Source organism: Oncorhynchus keta, chromosome 36, assembly GCF_023373465.1.
Source record: "Oncorhynchus keta strain PuntledgeMale-10-30-2019 chromosome 36, Oket_V2, whole genome shotgun sequence".
Lineage (NCBI taxonomy): Eukaryota > Metazoa > Chordata > Actinopteri > Salmoniformes > Salmonidae > Oncorhynchus > Oncorhynchus keta.
Genome location: NC_068456.1, coordinates 1322028 through 1346315, shown reverse-complemented (window position 1 = coordinate 1346315; position 24288 = coordinate 1322028). Strand labels below are relative to the sequence as shown.

Here is a 24288-nt window from a genome sequence, read left to right as displayed (position 1 = left end):
TCTGGGTCTCAACCCCGACCTGTGCAACTGGGTCCAGGACTTTCTGACGGGCCTCCCCCAGGTGGTGAAGGTAGGAAACAACATCTCCACTTCGAGGACCCTCAACACTGGGGCCCTACAAGGGTGTGTGCTCAGCCCTCTCCTGTACTCCCTGTTCACCCACGACTGCGTGGCCATGCATGCCTCCAACTCAATCATCAAGTTTGCAGATGACATAACGGTAGTGGGCTTGATTACCAACAATGACGAGACAGCATACAGGGAGGAGGTGAGGGCATTCGGAGTGCGGCGTCAGAACAATAACCTCTCACATCAACAAAACATAGGAGATGATCGTGGACTTCAGGAAACAGCAGAGGGAGCACCACCCCATCCTCATCGAAGGGACAGCAGTGCAGAAGGTGGAACGTTTTAAGTTCCTGGGCGTACACATCACAGACAAACAAATGGTTCAACCTCAGGAGCCTGAAGAAATGTGGCTTGTCACCCAAAACCCTGACTAACTTTTACAGATGCACAATGGAGAGCATCCTGTCGGGCTGTATCACAGCCTGGTACGGCAACTGCACCGCCCTCAACCGCAAGGCTCTCCAGAGGATGGTGCCGGGAGCAAACTACATGCCGTCCATGACACCTACAGCACCCGATGTCACAGGAAGGCCAAAAAGATCATCATGGAAAACAACCAACCGAGCCACTGCCTGTTCACACTGCTATGATCCAGAAGGAGAGGTCAGTACAGGTACATCAAAGCTGGGACCGAGAGATTGAAGAAACGCTTCTATCTCAAGGCTATCAGACTGCTAGACAGCAATCACTAACTCAGAGAGATACCAGTACAAAAATGAGCTATTTACAGCCTGTAATATTTTGGAATATTCATTCAAATGATTCAACTGAAATTGTTATTAGGTAACATGTTCGCCACAAACAGAAGCCTTACTCACATCTCTACCACTGAGGAAGTACAGTTCCCGCTCAGCCCAGTCAAAACTGTTCGCTGCTCTGGCTCCCCAATGGTGGAACACACTCCCTCACGACGCCAGGACAGCGGAGTCAATCACCACCTTCCGGAGACACCTGAAACCCCACCTCTTTAAGGAATACCTAGGATAGGATAAAGTAATCCCTCTCACCCCCCTTAAAAGATTTAGATGCACTATTGTAAAGTGGCTGTTCCACTGGATGTCATAAGGTGAATGCACCAATTTGTAAGTCGCTCTGGATAAGAGCGTCTGCTAAATGACTTAAATGTAAATGTAAATCTGTGGGGCATTCAACAAGGCAAACCGATTGCGAATGTTCACTAACAGAAGCTAACACATTCAGTTTGACCAGCTGTTTCCAGCCGCTGATTTTTAAAAAATTGAATTCGGTTTCTAGACTAGTGTTTGACATGCAATGTGATCTCCTCGTAATTAACAGTCAGTGTTGACGAGTGTCCTGATGAGAAGATAAGCTTCTCTAGCTATGCCAGGCATAAATCAGGCATTATCATCTCATTGCTATGGATGTATCCACATGAACGTCACTAGAAAGCAGCTACTTGTCTGTTATTCTGTCAGCAGAGGTCTTAACTGTGTTTGCCGTAGTTAGCTGGCTAGCTATCTAGCAAGCAAGGGATAAGAGCATTGACAGTGAGCATGGCAACGGAACATAAAGAACGAACGACTGGGTCCCACCCATAAATATCGAACTAATCGAACAAATGACTGGGTCGCGTCTCTAGCAACCAAAAGATTAGAAAGTATGAATTTGCTAATGTAAATGAAAATAGCAACAGAAAATAGTAATTTATACCAGTGAATCTGTGCTTAGTATTGTTTTCTTTGGCAAATGTTGTATAAGTGGGTTAAACAGCTTAAACAAACGCAACAGAATGAACTTTGCTGTTATTCTGGCTGCAGAGGTAGTGACTGTGTAGCCGTAGCGAACGAATAACCTCCAAATCAAATAAAATGTTGTTAGTCACATGAGCCGAATACAACAGGTATTCAGTGAAATGCTTACTTACGAGCCCCTAACCAACAGTGTAGTTAAAAAAAATATGAATAAGAATAAGAGAGAAAAGTAACAAGTAATTAAAGAGCAGCAGTAAAAAATAACAATATATTCAGGGGGGTGCCGGTTCAGAGTCAATGTGTGGGGGCACCAGTTAGTTGAGGTAGTCAGTACATGTTGGTAGAGGTAATTAAAGTGACTATGCATAAATTACATCAGAGAGTGGTGTGTAGAGGGGGAGGGCGGCAATGAAAAATAGTCTGGGTAGCCATTTGATTAGATGTTCAGGAGTCTTATGGCTTGGAGGTGGAAGCTGTTTAGAAGCCCCTTGGACCTAGACTTGGGTCTCCGGTACCGCTTGCTGTGTGGTAGCAGAGAGAACAGTCTATGAATTGGGTGGCTGGAGTCTTTGACAATTTTTAGGGCCTTCCTTTGACACCGACTGCTATAGAGGTCCTGGATGGCAGGAAGCTTGGCCACAGTAATGTACTGGGAAATTCACACTACCCTCTGTAGTGCCTTGGGGTCGGAGGCTGAGCAGTTACCATACCAGGCAGTGATGCAACCAGCTCTCGATTGTGCAACTGTAATAATATAATAATATAGAAGCTGTAGAAGCTGAGCTGAGGACCCATGCCAAATCTTTTCTGTCTCTTGAGGGGGAAAAGGTTTTGTCGTGCCCGCTTCATGTCTGTCATGGTGTGCTTGGACCATGTTAGTTTGTTGGTGATGTGGGCACCATGGAACTTGAAGCTCTCAACCTGCTTCATTGCAGCCCTGTCGATGAGAATAGGGGCGTGCTCGGTCCTCTTTTTCCTGTAGTCTACAATCATCTCCTTCATCTTGATCACGCTGAGGGTGGGGTTGTTGTACTAGCACCATATTGCCAGGTCTCTGACCTCCTCCCCATAGGCTGTCTCATTGTTGTCGGTGACGTGACGTATCATCAGCAAATTTAATGAAGGTGTCGGTGCCTGGCCATGCAGTCATGCGTGAACAGGGAGTGGGTTGAGTACGCACCCCTGAGGGGCCCTGTGTTGAGGATCAGCGTGGCGGATGTGTTGTTCCCTACCCTTACCACTTGGGGGTGGCCAGTCAGGAAGTCCAGGATCCGGCAGGTAGCCTAGTGGTTAGAGTGTTGGGCCAGTAACCGAAAGGTTGCTTGATCAAATCCCTGAGCTGACAAGTTAAAAATAGGTTGTTCTGCCCCTGAAAAAGGCAGTTAACCCACTGTTCATAGGCTGTCATTGTAAATAAGAATTTGTTATTTTAACTGACTTGCCAAGTTAAATACAGGTTAACTAAAAAATAAATAAAGCCCAGTTGCTGAGGGAGGTGTTTAGTCACAGGGTCCTTAGCTTATTGATAAGCTTTGAGGGTACTATGGTGTTGAACACTGAGCTGTAGTCAATGAATAGCATTCTCACATAGATGTTATTTTTGTCCAGGTGGGAAAGGGCAGTGTGGAGTGCAATAGAGACTGCATCATCTGTGGATGCAAATTGGAGTGGGTCTAGGGTTTCTGGGATGATGGTGTTGATGTGAGCCATGACCAGCCTTTCAAAGCGCTTCATGGCTTCAGACGTGAGTGCTACGGGTCGGTAGACATTTCGGCAGTTGACCTTAGTGTTCTTGGGCACAGGCAATATGGTGGTCTGCTTAAAACATGTTCGCAGTATATGTCCTGGTAATCTATCTGGCCCTGTGGCCTTGTGAATGTTGACCTGTCTAAAGGTCTTACTCACATCGGCTGCGAAGAGTGTGATCACACAGTCTTCCGGTACAGCTGGGGCTCTCATGCATGTTTCAGCATTATTTGCCTCAAAGAGAGCATTGAAGTAGTTTAGCTTGTCCGGTAGGCTTGTGTCACTGGGCAGCTCTCGGCTGTGCTTCCTTTTATAGTCTGTAATGGTTTGCAGGCCCTGCCACAGCCGACGAGCATCAGAGCCGGTGTAGTATGACTCAATCTTAGTCCTGTATTGACGCTTTGCCTGTTTGATGGTTCATCAGAGGGAATAGCGGGATTTCTTATGAGCTTCCGGGTTAGATCCCCACTCCTTGAAAGCGACAGCTCTACCCTTTAGTTCAGTGCGGATGCTGCCTGTAATTCATGCCTTCTGGTTGGAGAATATACGGTCACTGTGGGGACGACGTCATCGACGCACTTATTGATGAAGCCAATGACAGATGTTGTGTAGTCCTCAATGCCATTGGAGGTATCCCAGAACATATTCCAGTCTGTGCTAGCAAAATAGTCATTTTGCTTAGCATCTGCTTCACCTGACCACTATTTTATTGATGTTGTGTCACGACTAACAAAAAAGGAGACAACGGGAGATAAGGAATAGCTCAAATATATTTATTATTTGAAGTAACCTAAATACAATTAACAATGGTGTGTGTAGTCAGTAATCAGTACTGTAAGTGAGTGGTTGCGTGCATATACAGTGGGGCAAAAAAGTATTTAGTCAGCCACCAATTGTGCATGTTCTCCCACTTAAAAAGATGAAAGAGGCCTGTACATTTTCATCATAGGTACACTTCAACTATGACGCACAAAATGTGAGAAAAAAATCCAGAAAATCACATTTTTTATTAATTTCTTTGCAAATTATGGTGGAAAATAAGTATTTGGTCACCTACAAACACGCAAGATTTCTGGCTCTCACAGACCTGTAACTTCTTCTTCAAGAGGCTCCTCTGTCCTCCACTCGTTACCTGTATTAATGTCACCTGTTTGAACTTGTTATCAGTATAAAAGACACCTGTCCACAACCTCAAACAGTCACACTCCAAACTCCACTATGGCCAAGACCAAAGAGTTGTCAAAGGACACCAGAAACAAAATTGTAGACCTGCACCAGACTGGGAAGACTGAATCTGCATGCAGTTTGATTTGAAGAACTCAACTGTGGGAACAATTATTAGGAAATGGAAGACATACAAGACCACTGATAATATCCCTCGATCTGGGGCTCCACGCAAGATCTCACCCCGTGGGGCCAAATGATCACAAGAATGGTGAGCAAAAATCCCAGAACCACAAGGGGGGAACTAGTGAATGACCTGCAGAGAGCTGGGACCAGGCAACGAAGGAGTGGTTTCGTAAGAAGCATTTCAAGGTTCTGGAGTGGGCTAGCCAGTCTCCAGATCTCAACCCCATAGGAAATCTTTGGAGGGAGTTGAAAGTCCGTGTTGCCCAGCAACAGCCCCAAAACATCACTGCTCTAGAGGAGATCTGCAAGAAGGAATGGGCCAAAATACCAGCAACATTGTGTGAAAACCTTGTGAAGACTTTGTCATTGCCAACATAGGGTATATAATAAAGTATTGAGATAAACTTTTGTTATTGACCAAATACTTATTTTCCACCATAATTTGCAAATAAATTCATTAAAAATCCTACAATGTGATTTTCTGGATTTTTTTTCTCTCATTTAGTCTGTCATAGTTGAAGTGTACCTCACTACATATTCGTCGCCAGACCCACTGGCTCCAGGTCATTTACAAGTCCATGCTAGGTAAAGCTCCGCCTTATCTCAGTTCACTGGTCACGATGGCAACACCCATCCGTAGCACGCGCTCCAGCAGGTGTATCTCACTGATCATCCCTAAAGCCAACACCTCATTTGGCCGCCTTTCGTTCCAGTACTCTGCTGCCTGTGACTGGAACGAATTGCAAAAATCGCTGAAGTTGGAGACTTTTATCTCCCTCACCAACTTCAAACATCAGCTATCCGAGCAGCTAACCGATCGCTGCAGCTGTACATAGTCTATAGGTAAATAGCTCACCCTTTTTCACCTACCTCATTCCCATACTGTTTTTATACTGTTTTTATTTATTTACTTTTCTGCTCTTTTGCACACCAATATCTCTACCTGTACATGCCCATCTGATCATTTATCACTCCAGTGTTAATCTGCAAAATTGTATTATTCGCCTACCTCCTCATGCCTTTTGCACACATTGTATATAGACTGCCCATTTTTTTCTACTGTGTTATTGACTTGCTAATTGTTTACTCCATGTGTAACTCTGTGTTGTCTGTTCACACTGCTATGCTTTATCTTGGCCAGGTCGCAGTTGCAAATGAGAACTTGTTCTCAACTAGCCTACCTGGTTAAATAAAGGTGAAATAAAAAAATAAAAAAAAAATAAAAAAATAGTTGAAGTGTACCTATGATGAAAATTACAGGCATCTCTCATCTTTCTAAGTGGGAGAACTTGCACAATTGGTGGCTGACTAAATACTTTTTTGCCCCACTGTATGTGATAATGAGGGGTGTTGAAATGTGCCAAAGCAAACAAACAAAATGGCCACCAAAATGTCACAACCAAAATCCAACAGTGTGTCTTCATGGAGAGAGTCTCCTCAGTGAATGGGGAAGAGGAATGTATTTATCCCGGGACACACCTGAAACCTGGTTGCAGGAATCAGGAGAATGGAATTATTGTCAGATTTGCCAAATGGAGGGTGCGGGAGAACTGTGTATGCATAGGTGGTCCAGGGTTGTTTTCCCTTTGGTTGCACAATTAACATGCTGATAGAAATATGGTAAAACTGATATAAGTCTCCCTGCATTAAAGTCCCGGGCTACTAGGAGCGTCACCTCTGGGTGAGAGTTTTCTTGTTTGCTTATGGCGGAATTGAGCTCATTCAATGCTATCTTAGTGCCAGCCTCTGACTGTGGTGGTATTTAAACAGCTACAACGAATACAGATGAAAATTATCTCGGTAGGTAGTGTTTTCTACAGCTTATCATGAGAAACTCTACCTCAGGCAAGCAATAGCTCAAGACTTCCTTAGATATTATGCACCAGCTGTTGTTTACAAAAAAATGCATACCAGACGCCACTGTTCTATCCTTCCTGTACATCATATATGCCATAAAATGGACTTGGTAGTTTACCAAATAGGGCAATCTTCTGTATACCATCCCTACCTTGTCACAACACAACTGATTGGCTCAAACACATTAAGAAGGAAAGAAATGAACTTTTAACAAGACACACCTGTTAATTGAAATTCATTCCACGTGACTACCTAGTGAACCTGGTTGAGAGAATGCCAAGTGTGCAAAGCTGTCATCAAGACAAAGGTTGGCTACTTTGAAGAATCTCAAATATAAAAGTATATTTTGATTTGTTTAACACTTTTTTTGGTTACTACATGATTCTATGTTATGTGTTATGCCATCGTTTTGATGTCTTCACTAATTTTTATACAATGTAGAAAATATAAAAAATAAAGAAAAACCCTGGAATGAGTAGGTGTGTCAACTTTTGACTGGTACTGTATATGCCTACATTTGTACGCAGGTCATTTGTGTAATCAACATTGACAGGAGCGCTCTAATCAAAAGACCATGACTAAATTGACAAAACTCGGAAATAGTGTAGCATAGGTTGTGCGCTCTGAAAACAACGTGTCCACTCAGACAATGAGAACGGTAAGACAAACATTGCAGATTAGAAACGATAGGAATTAACGGTAACGTACTACTGGCAATATATGTAATAGGGAATTGAGAGACACTAACAATCAAATGTAAACAATTCACACAATAAAGTTATGAAACAATGAATGTGTACAAATTGGTGGGAGAGAGAGCATTCTGGAGAGAGAGGTGCATTGTGCAGCCACACTCTCCAGCTACCACAGTGGAACTTGGGCGATTCCGGCAGAGAGTCAGACTCAGCCGATGTCATGTGGCCCAAGTCTGGGCCGCCTTTAGCAGTATTACTTATGGCTAGGATGTGGGGATTGAGCTTGGGCCGATTCCGGTCTGAGCTATCTGGCCCAAATATATTACTTGTGTCACACCCTGATCTGTTTCACCTGTCTTTGTGCTTGTCTCCAACCCCCTCCAGGTGTCACCCTGTTGCCAGTTAGTTTTGTTTGTGAAACCTACCAGCATTTGTTCCACTGTTCCTGCCTGTTTCTTGCTCCTGTTTTCTAGTCCTTCCCGGTTTTGACCGTTCTGCCTGCCCTGACCCTGAGACGGCTTGTCGTTCTGTACCTTGCCCCACTTTACTGGATTATTGACCCCTGCCTGTCATTCTGGACCCTTTGCACCATCTCTGCATTATTGACCCCTGCCTGCCTTTGACCTGTCGTTTGCCTGCCCCTGTACTATAAATAAAAGTTTGTTTCTTCGACACTGTCTGCATCTGGGTCATATCTGAAATGTGATAACTTGGGGCTCGGGCCAATTCTGGTGTGAGTTATCTGGCCCAAATGTATTACTTGGGGCACGGGCCGATTGTGGCTACTCTCTGGCAGATGACTACACAAGCTGCTTTATATAATTAACATTTCATTATTTAATTTTTTCCCCATATTTTCTCAATGTTTCTGTGATCAAAAAGTTCAATTTATATTTAAATACAATTATTTAAGAGTCCTGTTTAAGTAGTATTTTTTAGTATTTGATACTTTATGCAAGGCAATTGATAAGCATTACAACCTTTGTGGATGGGGCCTTCTGAGTGGCACAGCGGTCTAAGACCCTGCATCGCAGTGCAAACTGCATTGCTACAGATGCCGATTCGATGACTGGGAGACCCTTGAGGTGACGGACAATTGGCCCAGCGCCGTCCGGGTTAGGGGAGGGTTTGGCCGGCCCGGGATGTCCTTGTCCCATCGTGCTGTAGTGACTCCTGTGTTGGGCCAGGCACATGCACGCCGACACGGTTGTTTCCTCCGACACATTAGTGTGGCTGGCTTCTGGGATAAGCGTGCATTGTGTCAAGAAGCAGCGCGGCTTGGTGGGATTGTGTTTCGGAGGACGCACGGCTCTCGACCTTCGCCTCTCCAGAGTTGCAGCGATGGAAAAAGACAATTGGATATGATGCAAAGGGGGTAAAAAATTGTGCATGGGTATGATCTCTATGTATAGTAATATTTAAAATGACTAAAACGGGTAATTTACATACATATATTTAAAATTGCATCGAATTCTGGTAAGATGCCGGTAGACGGAAACGGCCCAATGTACTTGTGCCGATTCTGGGCAGTCATTCATTTTGATTCCGGGGAGACTCCGACACCTGAATCCGGGCCGATTCAATCTGTTCCGGCCCTCGGAAGAGGGCTGCTTCTGGGCCGATTCCTCATTGCTAGCTGGGTCTGCTTCTTCTTGAACTGTCATTCCCGTTGCCTCCGCAATGGATAAATTCAATGAGATGGGAGCGAATAAGACAGGTATCTCGCGTGCCATAAAAAATATATATTTGATACTGCTCGACTAAAAAAAATATTGCTTGACCAACAGCCTACCAACCAAACAATCGACCAGTCGAATAATTGGGGTAAGTCCTACAGTGATAACATATTCATCTGTTTAAATAAACAAAACATCTGACATTGTATTCCCACTTGAACTTTGAGCTTTTAAAATGGTTGAAAGCATAGTGATAACACATTGGAAACTCAACAAACTTTTGGCCGTCTTTTTGAGTGGGTGAATATAAGTTGTAATCTCATTGATCAACATCTCAACTAAATAATTCCCAATTATTCACGTTCAAATGACATGGTGTGCACAGTAGAAACGTCCCTGAAATAAGAAACCCTTCAGTAAAATATTTATATTCATCAAACAACCTAGACTTCAGTGTATAGCCAAACACCAAGACAACCTGTGAACACTATTGCTCTACTGTATGTGTCAAGCATCTCCCATGTTTAGACCAGACCCCTTCTAGTGAAAAGGGAGGAGAGGAGACGCTGCAGCCTCAGATCAAATATCCATGTAGTGGTCAGATGTTGATGTTCCTTCATAAATACACATGGGCACCCTCTGGCTGGGGCTGGCTAGGGCTGAGGCTCCAGGGCCCGGTGGTGGAGGCAGCCCAGCTACTGATCCTCTGCCCAGGGGGAGAGGGAAGTGAAGGGATGGAAGGGCAGGTAGGGGCAATACACAAAGGGAAAAGCTGCTTCTGTACATCACTCTCACACACACATCTGAAAATCATGATCTGCCGATATGTGTGCGTCAGTTTGAGTCAGGCCCCCACAGGGCCACGGGATAAGGTGTCTGCTGACACATAGTGGCCCCGTCCTCACCTGGCCCAAAGCATTCCCCACATTGTTATGCCATCAACAAGACACACGGCAACCAGCACGATCACTTACATATACCAATCAGGGCTGTTGCGTAAACATGATCAACAAAGATCAAGTAATGCAGTCCCTTTCTACAGACGGTATATCTAGTCATGTGTGGCTGAGTTGGTCAAGTATGGCACTTACAATGCTAGGTTAATGGGTTCAAATCCCATTTGAGCCACCAGTAAAAAAAAATGTATGCACACATGTCGCTTTGAACAAATGTGTCTGCTAAATGTATTATTAGGCAACCTGTCTGTCTGAGACTGTATGCAGTAAAACATCAGTTTACCCTCCAGACCTCAAATCCTCCTATGCCATTATAGAGAGTAGTAAGGTCCTCCTACCCTTCAGTCCGTTATGCCCTCAACTCATCACACGTGCACACACACACACACACACACAACTCCCCCTTCCACACTCTCTTCCTACAGTTTGACAGGCCTGTCTGTGTAGCTTCAATGGCATCATTGTGGATGTACTAGAGGCCCTCCAGGACGAGGACATCTGCTGAGCTAATAAACAATAATCTTGACAAATAGTCACTGTCCAATCACTCAGCCCGCCCTCATAATCACCCCACTGAACAAGCCATCACAGGGCCCATGACAGGGGCCATCATGGACCACACTGGGACATGACTGACTGCCCCCTGCACCAATGGTGGTGGGTGTTGGGCAGGAGCCAGCCAGCTGCCTGCAGAGAGGACACTGTGATTCATGACCAGACGGCACAGTGGGGAGAGAGACGCGTTAGTGGTTAGGGAAATGAGCTGCTCACACGTAGAGTGCAGAGTACACAAAGTACACACACAATTTCATCCCATCCTCACTCAAACTGAAGGAAAAAGTTTGTGAAAACTCCCAAAACTCAGATTAAGAGTGCACAAGGGCAGGAGAAGGATAGTAGAGGGTATATGTGATATAAAAAACAACCTATACGAAGTGACAGACTCTATAGACCTATATGTTTTTAATTCAAAGCCCCTGACAGCCCTGGCTAGGTGATGAAAAGCCAGGCATCCTCAAATTGCTCCGTCAATCACTTCAACCACCAAAAATAAAAAAATGGAATAAAAGATCATCATTAAATACATCCTAAATGGCTTACTATAAAGTGCACTACTTTTGACCAGAGCCCTATGGGCTTACTATTTGGGCCCTGGTCAAAGTAGTGCAGTATTGGGAATAGGGCGCCATTTCGTATGCAGATATCGACTTGAGATCCCATTGGCTCCTTTTACTGCCATTTTATACAGTGCCTATCAGAACTGTACACCCACTTGAATTTTGTGTTTTCGTTATATATTTGGTCAGGCCAGGGTGTGACATGGGTTTATGTTATTGTATTTTCGTATTGGGGTTTGTAGTATTTGGGATCGCGGCTGATTAGGGGTGTTGTATAGGCTTGGCTGCCTGAGGCGGTTCTCAATCAGAGTCAGGTGATTCTCGTTGTCTCTGATTGGGAACCGTATTTAGGTAGCATGGTTTCGCTTTGTATTTCGTGGGTGATTGTTCCTGTCTCTGTGTAGTTTCACCAGATAGGCTGTAATTAGGTTTCACGTTCCGTTTGTTGTTTTGTATCGTTATTTCATGTGTCACTTTTTCTATTAAAGTCATGAGTAACCACTACGCTGCATTTCGGTCCGACTCTCTTTCGACAAACGAAGAACGACGTTACAGATTATAGGTTAAGACAAAGAGTTTGCACACCTGGATTGTGAAACATTTGCCCAGTATTATTTTCAAAATTCTTCAAGCAATGTCAAGGTGTTGGGGATCATGGCTAGAGGAGAAATGTTCAAGTCTTGCCATAGCAATGTTCAAGTCCTGCCATAGATATTTAAATAGTGGTGCAGCCAAGCCGATAAGGAGGCACAGCAACACTCTTATTTAGGGAGAACACTGGCATAGTGACCATGTCTTTTTTTAAACACTATAAATGGGCACTTATAATTTTGCAGTATTTTCCTGGGACTCTCGGGATAAATATGAATTATTCCCGGTATTAAAAGTTCCCCCAAAATATGAATACCTAGTGAATACTTATGATACCCACTGTACTCCAACACTTGTAGCACTTGTGTTGACATATCAACAGCATGTATGTTGGGAAGTTTTAACCAATATTGATAAACATATAGTGTATTTTATCCAAAGCCACGTTACATTACTTACCGGGAGCTCTGATCTCCTTCTGTATTTTATCATTTCTATTGACAGAACAGTTAGAGGTACAGATTGGGAGACAGGTAATGGAGATGGACACAGAAATTAAGGGTACAGACAGTCTCAAACCCCCCATCACCAGGGGGCAGGTGTGGTCCACATTACAGAATAGTTAACATTGACGCTGACATTTCAGTATACACTGAGTGTACAAAACGTTAAGATTACATTTATAATATTGAGTTGCAGCCCCCTCTTTTGCACTCAGAACAGCCTCAATTCATTTGGGCATGTACTCTACAAGGTGTATAAAGCGTTTCATAGGGATGATGGCCCATGTTGTACTGCAATGCTTCCCACATTTTTGTGAAGTTGGCTGGTGGACATTTTTGATACACACAGAAACCTGTTGAGCCTGACAACAAACTGGTGCACATGGCACCTACTACCATACCCCGTTCAAAGGCACAAATCATTTTTGTTGCCCATTCACCCTCTGTCATGCTCTGACCTTAGTTCCTTTGTTTTTGTCTTTGTTTTAGAATGGTCAGGGCGTGAGTTGGGGTGGGCAGTCTCGGTTGGTTTTTGAGTTCGGCCTACTATGGTTCTCAATCAGAGGCGGCTGTCAATTGTTGTCCCTGATTGAGAATAATACTTAGGTAGCCTGGGTTTCAGTTTTGAGTTGGCTGGGTGTTTGTTTCCGTGTGAGTGTTTGGGCCACACGGTACCGTTTCGTTTTGTTCACATCATTTATTGTTTTGTTCCAGTGTTCAGTTTGTTTATTAAAAAGACATGAACATTTACCACGCTGCACCTTGGTCCTCCTTTCTATCTCCAGACGACATCCGTTACAGAAACACCCACCACAAAAGGACCAAGCAGTGTGGTAACGGGCAGCAGCAGCGATCGCAGGACTCCTGGACTTGGCAGGAGATTCTGGACGGCAAGGGACCATGGGCACAGGCTTCAGAATATCGCCGCCCCAAGGCTGAGCTGGAGGCAGTGAAAGCCGAGCGGCGGTGGTATGAGGAGGCAGGTGTGACACAGGTGGTGTGACACAGGTGTATTGATTATCGGTTTAAATAAGATCACGGTAAAATACAGTTATCCGCTGCCGCTCATTGACAGTATGACCGAGTCATTACATGGGGCGCGCTTCTTCACAAAATTGGACCTCAGGAGCACTTACAGCCTGGTGCGTATCCGGGCGGGAGATGAGTAGAAGACAGCATTTAGCACCACTTCTGGGCATTATGAGTACCTCGTCATGCCGTACGGGTTAATGAATGCTCCATCAGTCTTCCAATCCTTTGTAGATGAGATTTTCAGGGACCTGCACGGGCAGGGTGTAGTGGTGTATAAAGATGAAATTCTTATATACTCCGCTACAAGTGCCGAGCATGTGTCCCTGGTAAGCAGGGTGCTTGGTCGACTGTTGGAACATGACCTGTACGTCAAGGCTGAGAAATGTCTGTTCTTCCAATAGTCCGTCTCCTTCCTAGGGTACCGCTTTTCCGAGTCAGGGGTAGAGATGGAGAATGACCGCATTTCAGCCGTGTGTAATTGGCCGACTCCAACCACGGTAAAGGAGGTGCAGCGGTTTTTAGGGTTTGCCAACTACTACCGGAGGTTTATTATTTTTTGATTAGTACATGATTCCATGTGTGTTATTTCATAGTTTTGATGTCTTCACTATTATTCTACAATGTAGAACATAGTAAAAATAAAGAAAAACCCTTGAATGAGTAGGTGTGTCCAAACTTTTGACTGGTACTGTAAGTGAATTTGTCCGAATACTCTTTGCCCCTAAAATGCTATGTACAAAAAGTGCTGTAATTTCGAAACGGTTCACCAAACATGGATGAAAATACCCTCAAATTAAAGCAACCTAAAAATGTAACTTTTGGAGCTCACTGTATCCATTTTTTTCCTGAAAACTTGTGTTTGTCGTGTGTCACATGTACTTATCTATTTAATAAACTGTTGTATCAATCTAATCCACAATTCCGCGCTCCCAGCCAAATTGGAGTTTATGACAACACAAACACTGCCAATAACTTGAGCCAAACACATGCATTATTAAGCCATGGAACACCTTGATTGGCCAGTGAGTGGCCAAACCCCTTGTCACATCTACAACACAGTAGGCTAACGTTACAGTAGGCTAACGTTACCTTGACGTGCCATAAGCCTAATTGAAGTCCCTGTCTTTTGACTGTCGAATTTGTATAGCCCTTTATAATCATCAATCTTGGTGGGGCAAAAAAAAGGAAAAAAGTGGGATGCATGCCAGCAAAGCCCCAACATAACACAACACTAAACAATACATTATTTGCACTATAAACGGTACCCACAAGCGGTTAGAGTCTACAAAAAGCTGTCCCAACAACAGATTCTCGACAGCAGTCCCAACACCTTACTACTGCTACACCTGGCCATCAGCAGAACCTTGTCTGGCAGCGAAACAGTTCATTCAGCCTCAGTTACTGCCTTTTAAAAACACAGCCTATATGGCTGACTTGCTTTAACAAATGTGGCTTCCACTGACAATGGAGATGTACAAATATGGCACAAGGGGACGACAAGCGGATAAGAGGCAATCCGTAATATCGGTTATGAGCGAGCTAGGGTTGACAGTCAATATAACTATTTGTTTAGCACTTTTGAAATGTACAGCGACAGAATTCAGAACATGGGCCATTCTTACAGTATTCTCCCTGTACACCAAGTCTACAAGTTCACCATCAAGTCAGAACAGTAGGCGAAATTAAGAGGGGAAAAATAGACCAAATGATTAGGGTGAGGCACATGGACTACAAACAGCTTACTACACAACATACACTTGGTATTACTTTCTTAGCTACAGTATACATATCTCCCTGGCATATTACAGCATTTATGCAGCAGCATAGAATACATTTTTGGACTCACCTTATTGTGCTGTGCTCACTTGAACGGGAAGGCAATGTGTTGGTCCTTCGTGAGCAAATCTTGTCATCAAACTTTGTCATCAAAATCTGCTATTCTCTGCATTTATGGTGCTTTAAAACTTCTCTAGGATAGGGGGCAGCATTTGGAATTTTGGATGAAAAGCATGCCCAAATTCAACTGCCTGCTACTCATCCCCAGAAGATAAGATATGCATATTATTAGTAGATTTGGATAGATAGATAGAAAACACTCAGAATTTTCTAAAACTGTTTGAATCATGTCTGTGAGTATAACATAACTTATTTGGCAGGCGAAACCCAGAGGACAAACATTTCAGATATTTGTTTGTTTGAGGTCACACTCTATTCAATGGGATTTCATTGGGAATCCAGATTTCTAAGGGGCCTTCTTGCAGTTCCTACCGCTTCCACTGGATGTCAACAGTCTTTAGAAATTGGTAGAGGTTTTTTCTTTGTGTAATGAAAAAGTAACACTGTTCAGAACGAGGCTAGAGAGAAGAGGACTCTTTGTTAGAGGCGAGAGACCTGAAAGCTAGCTACAGTTTGTTTTCCTCCTGTTTTGAACACAGATCATCCAGTCTTCAATTTGATAAATTATTTACGTTCAAAAATACCTAAAGTTGTATTACAAAAGTAGTTTGAATTGTTTTGGCAAAGTTTACAGGTAACTTTTGAGATATTTTGTTGGAACCGGTGTTTTTTGGATAAAACGCGCCAAATAAATAGACATTTTGGATATGTATCAATGGAATTAATCAAACAAAAGGACCATTTGTGATGTTTATGGGACATATTGGAGTACCAACAAAAGAAGCTCATCAAAAGTAAGGCATGAATTATATCTTTATTTCTGCGTTTTGTGTTGCGCCTGGAGGGTTGAAATACGCTTGTCAGTGTTTGTTTACTATGGTGCTATACTCAGATAATAGCATCGTTTGCTTTCGCCGAAAAGCCTTTTGAAATCTGACACGTTGGCTGGATTCACAACAAGTGTAGCTTTAACTTGGTATCTTGCATGTGTGATTTCATGAAAGTTAGATTTTTAAAGTAATTTATTTACAATTTGGCGTTCTGCATTTTCACTGGCTTTTGGCCAGAGAGGGTTTACAGACAACTGGTAACTCCGAAAAAAACAAGGTTTAATCATGATGTCGATTTCCCGATTTACAATTCCGAGTTAGATCACCGTTCAAAACAAAAAAAAATTCCCGAGTTCCCAGTTGTCTTGAACTCACTGAAGTCAGATTCATTTCGGAGTTAACAGTTGTTTTGAGCGCAGCACAAATTATGTTTCACTGACAGCATGGCCAATGTTGAATGTCTTTTAAGCTTGGAAAAGATACCCTTTTAAACCCAGACTTGGACCATACACCCACTCCACTGAATAGCAGGCAAGTGATCAGTTAGCTACTGATTCCTTCCAATCCACTTATTGTTGAATTTGCGATATCCAACTTGTTGTGTAATGTTTATGTCAAATCCCGACGAGCACAGATGTTTTATATATAATTTATCTTCATTATTTATCTTCATATGACAAGAACTAAAAAAGGATTTCCTTGTCGATTGTCGACTTAATTCATGATGATGACTGCTAGCTAATATTTTGAAACTGTGATGTTGACATGATCAGTCCAATCAAAGCTACTGCTGATATAACGTCATTTGATGTCACTTGATCCATCTTGGATGGACACTTCCAATGTAACTCTTTGGCAGCACCCAAGGGGCTTGAATTTTCAAGATCTACCCTTAGTCTTGGCTGGGATGTAGTGTCCCCATAAGTGACAAAAAACTGAGCCAATCACAGCGCAACTAGAGAACATTACCAACCCCTACGCTCCAAATTTTCTTCTGGCTACCCCACCACCATAGAAAGCACTGAGCTAGCCTGAAACACCTGCGTTTTGCAGCTGCCTTACACAAGAAAGCAGAAAACAGACTTTATATGCGACTTTATTAACTCCATGATTTCTTTCTGCCCGATCCCAGAAGAATTTGATTGGCGTGTTGGCTATTTGGCATGCGTACAGTTAGGCATTAAGGTTTATGCACTAATGCCAGGAAGCCTAAAATGAAGTAAGAAAAACTCCAATGTGGACTATAGATTGCACAAGAATGACACATTTATGGATTTTTTAAGGTAATGTTTTGTCTTTATTCTTCCCGCCTGCCACCCACCCGCCCTTCATCAACACAGTATTTCACTTCTTCGGGGTAGGGGGCAGTAATCGGAAGTTTGTATGAATGAGGTGCCCAAAGTAAACTGCCTGTTACTCAGGCCCAGTAGCTAGGATATGCATATTGGTAGTATTGGATAGAAAACTCTAAAGTTTCTAAAACCTTTAAAATAACGTCTGTGAGTATAACAGAACTGATATGGCAGGCGAAACCCCGAGGACAAACCATCCAAAAAAATCAATGTTGAAAACAATTTCAGCCTACCACTGTTTCCAATGGCTGTCATGTTTAATATGAGGTGAAAGCCTCTCAGATTGCAGTTCCTAGGGATTTCACTAGATGTCAACAGTCTTTAGAAAGAGTTTCAAGCTAGTTTTTGGAAAAATTAGCTAGAATTTGAAGTTTTTCTAAGTTGCTCCCATTTTGGCTGTAGTGTTTTCATGCGCGTGGATGAGAGCGCGTTTTGTTGTTTATCTCCGGTAAAGACAATAACAATTCTCCGTATTAAATTTGATCATTTATTTACGTTTTAGGGTACCTGAAGTTTGATTATAAATGTTGTTTGACTTGTTTGGAGAAGTTTATTGGTAACGTTTGGGATTCATTTTGTATACATTTTGAAGGAGGGAAACCGGTGGATTATTGAATGAAGCGCACCAGCTGAATTGAGTTTTTGGGGACATAAAGAAGGACTTTATTGAACAAAATTACAATTTGTGATGTAGCTGGGACCTTTTGGAGTGCCAACAGAAGAAGGTCGTCAAAGGTAAGGCATTTATTTTAGCGCTATTTCTGACTTTCTGACTTTTTGAACCGCACGGGGCTATGCACCCGCACTGGAAACACCGTGCGCTCCATAGCATAACACTGTGCCTGCCCGGTCTCTCTAGCCCCCCGGTAAGCACAGGGAGTTTGCGCAGGTCTCCTACCTGGCGTAGCCATACTCCCTGTAAGCCCCCCCCCCAATATTTTTTGGGGGCTGCTTTTGGGCTTCCTTGCCAACCGTGTTACCTCGTATCGTCGGCTCCTATCTCCGGCTGCCTCTGCTCTCCTAAGTGCCTCCACCTGTTCCCATGGGAGGCGATCTCTTCCGGCCAGTATATCCTCCCAAGTGTAACAACCTTTACCATCCAACACGTCTTCCCATGTCCATTCTCCGAATAATTCATCCTCCTTTCGCTGCTCATGCTGTCGCTGCCGTGTCTTTCTCTTCAACTCCATTCTCCTATAGCCCTCTTCGCACTGCTCCAGCGAATCCCAGGCGGGCGCCGGCACTCTCTCTGGGTCGACCGCCCACCTGTCTATTTCTTCCCACGTAGTATACTCCATACTTCTGCTGTCCATAACGTCCTCCCTTCTCTGCTCATGCTGTCGCTGCCTGTTAACACGCTGCTCGGTCCGTGTGTGGTGGGTGATTCTGTAACGGCGCTCTTTGTTTGTAGAAAGAGAGTCGGACCGAAATGCAGCGTGGTGGTTACTCATGTCTTTTATAAATGAAGAGCGATACATGAAATAACTTATACAAAAGCAAAACAACAAATGGAACGTGAAAACCTAATTACAGCCTATCTGGTGAAACTACACAGAGACAGGAACAATCACCCACGAAATACAAAGTGAAACCCATCAGAGACAACAAGAATCACCTGACTCTGATTGAGAGCCGCCTCAGGCAGCCAAGCCTATACTAGACACACCCCTAATCAACCACAATCCCAATGCCTACAAAAAAACCAATACGACAATACAATAACCCCATGTCACACCCTGGCCTGAACAAATAATTAAAGAAAACACAAAATACTAAGACCAAGGCGTGACACTGAATCGTTTGTCCTTGGGGTTTCGCCTGCTACACAAGTTCTGTTATACTCACAGACATGATCAAACCGTTTTAGAAACTTCAGTGTTTTCTATCCAAATCTACTAATAATATGCATATCTTATCTTCTGGGGATGAGTTGCAGGCAGTTGAATTTGGGCATGATTTTCATCCAAAATTCCAACTGCTGCCCCCTATCCTAGAGAAGTTAACCATTTCCAGCCGTGTAGCCAGCGCTCCACTCTGTCTGGTCTGTAGAGATTTATCCATTTGTAAAGTATTAAGCTCATACTGGATGTAGACTGCTCTCAATTGTTGATTATTCAGGGTAAAGCTAGGACCACTTTACACACCGGCAGCACACCGACATGTTTTGGTCTCATGTAAATTTCGTTAAGAGTCCATTTATGCTTGAGTAAAAAGGTGGCGTTCTATCATGTTGACACAAAGTCTGTGCTCACGTGGGCGTGGTTACTGACTTGGCAAAAGTTTATATAAAAAATAATTATCTAATTTAGAAGGCTAAAATCACATTTTATCTTCACAAAATTATTCTTATTCTTAATAATTTATTTTATACAACATTTAGATGCAAATCTGATCTATACATTGTGAAAGCTCTTAAAGTTATAATGTTATTTAGTTATACCATCCTTAATGATATCACAAAATAATAAACTTTTGACAGGATTATTGTTTGGATCCCCACCAACCATTCCAAATGTTTCGATTTCAAAACTGATGTTCCAATGTTCAATTTTTTATCTTGCATTTTTAAGATAACACTCAGACATTCCATTCTCAATACTGCAAAGGGAACATTTCTGCCAGGTATTTACAATCCTGTCGTTAAATCATAAAACCAGGCCAACTTCGATCCTCACCAAGGAGAGACAGTCATGACAGGTGTTAGAATCAGACACGGGTGAACCGGTGTTAACAGCACCTTCCAACCATGGTAGAGTGTTCACCAAGGCACAGGCGGTGAATGACACATATATAAGGGAAGAGAATGTCACTCAAATTGAATTCCTTACGAGTTTTGACTAGCAGCGTGAATAAATTCACCATGTCAATGATGGTGACTGGAGTCGTGGTGTAAAAGGGGTAGCCAAATCTGTTAGGGAAGCATTAGTAACCACGTGGTAATGGACTAAGGCACAAATTATGTGGATAATTGAGTATGCAACTTGCGAAATTTTTGCCATTATTGGGATTTTGATGTTTGATTATGCCATCAAAACTCTAATGTTAAAGCACATTAATAAGTATGGCTTGCCGGACGCTACAGTACAATGAACTACTTTCAAGGCTCATAGTCTGAATCTTGTTATCACACCAGAGGATGAGGATAAAGGAGAGGGAGCGATTTAGTTTTCTCTGATGATCTTAGGCCAATGGGGGAAGTCTAGGGGAACGTGTGAGGGAGACCAATAGGGTCCTATTTTCATGGAGCCCAGCAGAAGATCTAACATCCAAATCGCATAGAACAGATCGGATGGATGGTCCTTGCCCCAATTACATTTTCATCAAGGGTGGTGTGAAATTAACATGTATTTTCTTTCTCTTCTCTGCTCAAGTCATTATGTTTTACAGATGGTGTGGTACATCACTTTTCCAGAGGGAGGACTGTTAAAATACTATTTGACTTGAGCCTGTTTTAATGTGTTTATAACTGTATAATTAGCCTAGCAGCAGTAATTATCATTTTATGGATTTCTTGAAATGATCTATGTGCTTCTAGTTTGAGTTTCCTTTGGTGTCCGACTGGATTTATACCACAACTAAGAACCTAACAATATGTTTATGTAGTTTGAAAAATAAAATAAAATCTATAGCTTCACAACATCAAACATCGTCAAAACCAAACATATATCTGCTGTTTACTTAATTCACTCAACTTGACATCATCATCATCATTCATTCAGAGCTCAACGATGTGTGCGAATCCATATTATCAACCGACATAGCTACCGTTTCTTCTAAAGTGAAAAGTTGTGGCCGCGTTGGCGCCACCATTTTGGATAATTTTAAATAAATGACAACATACCCTGTTTCTGGTTTCTGGTTGATGACAACAATCTTGCGAATACGACAACAGCTTGTTAGCAAGTACATTATTCATTATTGACACATATTGTTAGAAAAACAAGGCCATTCACGGCAGCTATAGAAATTTAAAGGACAGCCATCGAGGCCGCTATGGGTCCTACTGGTTTAACTTCTTATGGCTACTCGACAACATTCCGCTGAAAAGGTATAGCACGAAATTCAAAAATATTTTGGGAAAATATGTAACTTTCATACATTAACAAGTGCAATACACCAAATGAAAATATACACTTCTTATTAATCTACCCATCGTGTCCCATTTCAAAAATACTTTACAGCAAAGCACAATATATGATTATGTTAGGTCAGAGCCTAGTCACAAAAACACACACAGCCATTTTCCAGCCAAAGAGAGGAGTCACAAAAAGCAGAAATAGAGATAAAATGAATCACTAACCTTTGATGATCTTCATCAGATGACACTCATAGGACTTCATATTCCACAATACATGTATGGTTTGTTCGATAAAGTGCATTTTTATATTTAAAAAATCTCATTTTACATTGGCGAGTTACGTTCAGTAATGTTTTGCTTCCAAAACATCCGGTGATTTTGCAGAGAGCAACATCAATGTACAGAAATACTCATCATAAACTTTAAAGTAAGATACAAGTGTTATTCACAGAATTAGAGATATACTTCTCCTTAATGCAACCGCTGTGTCAGATTTCAAAAACACTTTACGGAAAAAGCAAACCATGCAATAAAGTATGGCGCTCAGACAACAAATCAAGCAATACAGATATCCACCATGTTGGAGTCAACAGAAGTCAGAAATAGCATTATAAATATTCACTTACCTTTGATGATCTTCATCAGAATGCACTCCCAGGAAGCCCAGTTCCACAATGAATGTTTGATTTGTTTGATAAAGTTAATCTTTATGTCCAAATACCTCCTTTTTGTTTGCGCGTTTAGCCCAGTAATCCAAAAGCTCAATGCGCGATCACTTAGTTCAGACGAAAAGTCAAAAAGTTTCGTTACAGTTCGTAGAAACATGTCAAACGAAGTATAGAATCGATCTTTAGGATGTTTTTATCATAAATCTTCAATAATGTTCCAACTGAAGAATTCCTTTATGTTCAGAAATGCAATGGAACTCAAGCGAACTATCACGTAAACGCGCATGGTCAGCTCATGGCACTCTGACAGACCACTGACTCAAAGAGCCCTCATTCGCCCCTTCTTCACAGTAGAAGCATCAACAAGGTTCTAAAGACGGTTGACATCTAGTGGAAGCCTTAGGAAGTGCAATTTGACCCCATAGACACTGTATATTCGATAGGCCAAGAGTTGAAAAACTACAAACCTCAGATTTCCCACTTTCCCACTTGAGTTCTGTTATACTCACAGACATCATTCAAACAGTTTTCTATCCAATACTGATAATAATATGCATATTTTAGCAACTGCGACTGAGTAGCAGGTAGTTTACTCTGGGCATGCTTTTCATCCAAACGTGAAAATGTTGCCCCCTATCCCAAACAGGTTTTAAACATAGATCTCATCAATGACATCAAAACTGCCCCACATTGACACCGTGATATGAGAAATGCAATGCATAAAAACACACGACTCCATTTGATAGTGAAGTTGTTCCTACAACCGTTGAGTCAATGCATTAGCATCCAGGCCTAGAAGGCTATATTCTGATCGCAACTACAAAACATCTCTCTCTATCTATACCTCTCTCTCTTTATCGTCAGATACCCCTCACTTCATGTGCGTTCTTCCGGTCTTTGTCACACATTTTCCTTCCTTTTCTTTCTCTAAAGCAATAAGTCACACCTGAACCAGTGACTCTTTAATGTTGTATATCTCTCTGATCTTCCATATCTCTCTAAATCACAAATGAAGACTGGATGGTCTGCTGAATTCCACCACGACTTGGGACGTTGACCCACAATGTGGACAGTAAATGACAACATATATAGTCACACACACACTGAAAGACTCACCAACTGGTGTGTTCTCATAGATGAGAAGGTATGAGTGGAAAAAGTAGTTCTGGAAGCGTGGAGGCTGGTTGGAGGCTATGGAAGAGGAGAGAAAGAGAGGAGGAAAGTGTGATTAAGTTAGGCACCACAGGCTCTTATAATATCCCTATATAGGTGTGAGAAATGTAAATGAAAAAGAAAATGGTGCCTGGAGGCATCGGCATACACTGCAGGCATACGTACGTGTGTATGTGTGAGTGTGTGTGTTCATCTATGATGTGAATTACTCCTACCTATGTGCAGTTTACATGAAAGCATACTGGAGTGTGCCATCACATACACTATTTCAGAGACACTACATGTTAAGCTGTGCCTGTGTCCATACTGATTTATCAGTTCATATCACCACCAACCCACACTACTACTGGAGTAATATACAGGTATTTGTATTCCTTGATTTATTCCAAATGTTCTTGTGTGAGCCTGAATTCAACATCTTTTTTTTTGGTCAACCATCTGCACACAATAAGTTAAAACATGTTTTTAGAAATGTTTGCAAATGTATTGAAAATTAAATACGGAAATATCTAATATAAATAAGTATTCACAACCCTGAATCAATACCTTGTAGAAACACCTTTGGCAGCAATTACAGCTGTGAGTCTTTTTGGATAAGTCTCTAAGAGCTTTCCACATGTGGGTTGTGCAACATGTGCCCATTATTATTTAAAAAAATATTCAAGCTCTATCAAATTAGTTGTTGATCATTGCTAAACAACCATTTTTCATGGTCTTCTTGGTGAGCAACTCCAGTGTAGATTTGGCCCCAGTCCTTAACAATTGCAAGCATACCCATAACATGATGCAGCCACCACTATGCTTGAATATATGGAGAGTGTTACTCAGTAATGTATTTTATTGGAGTTGCCCCAAACATAATACTTTGTATTCAGTACAAAAAGCTAATTGCTATGCCAATTTTCTTTTCAGTATTACTTTAGCGC

General features: G+C 42.3%; 1 protein-coding gene across 1 annotated transcript in view; it reads right to left on the bottom strand.

Annotated features, from left to right (window-relative positions):
• LOC118369378 (cadherin-23-like) overlaps positions 1–24288 on the bottom strand; it is a 625272-nt gene that overhangs the window by 538485 nt on the left and 62499 nt on the right. The window contains 1 exon segment of the mRNA XM_052498286.1: positions 23306–23380. Coding sequence (XP_052354246.1) covers positions 23306–23380 — 75 coding nt within the window.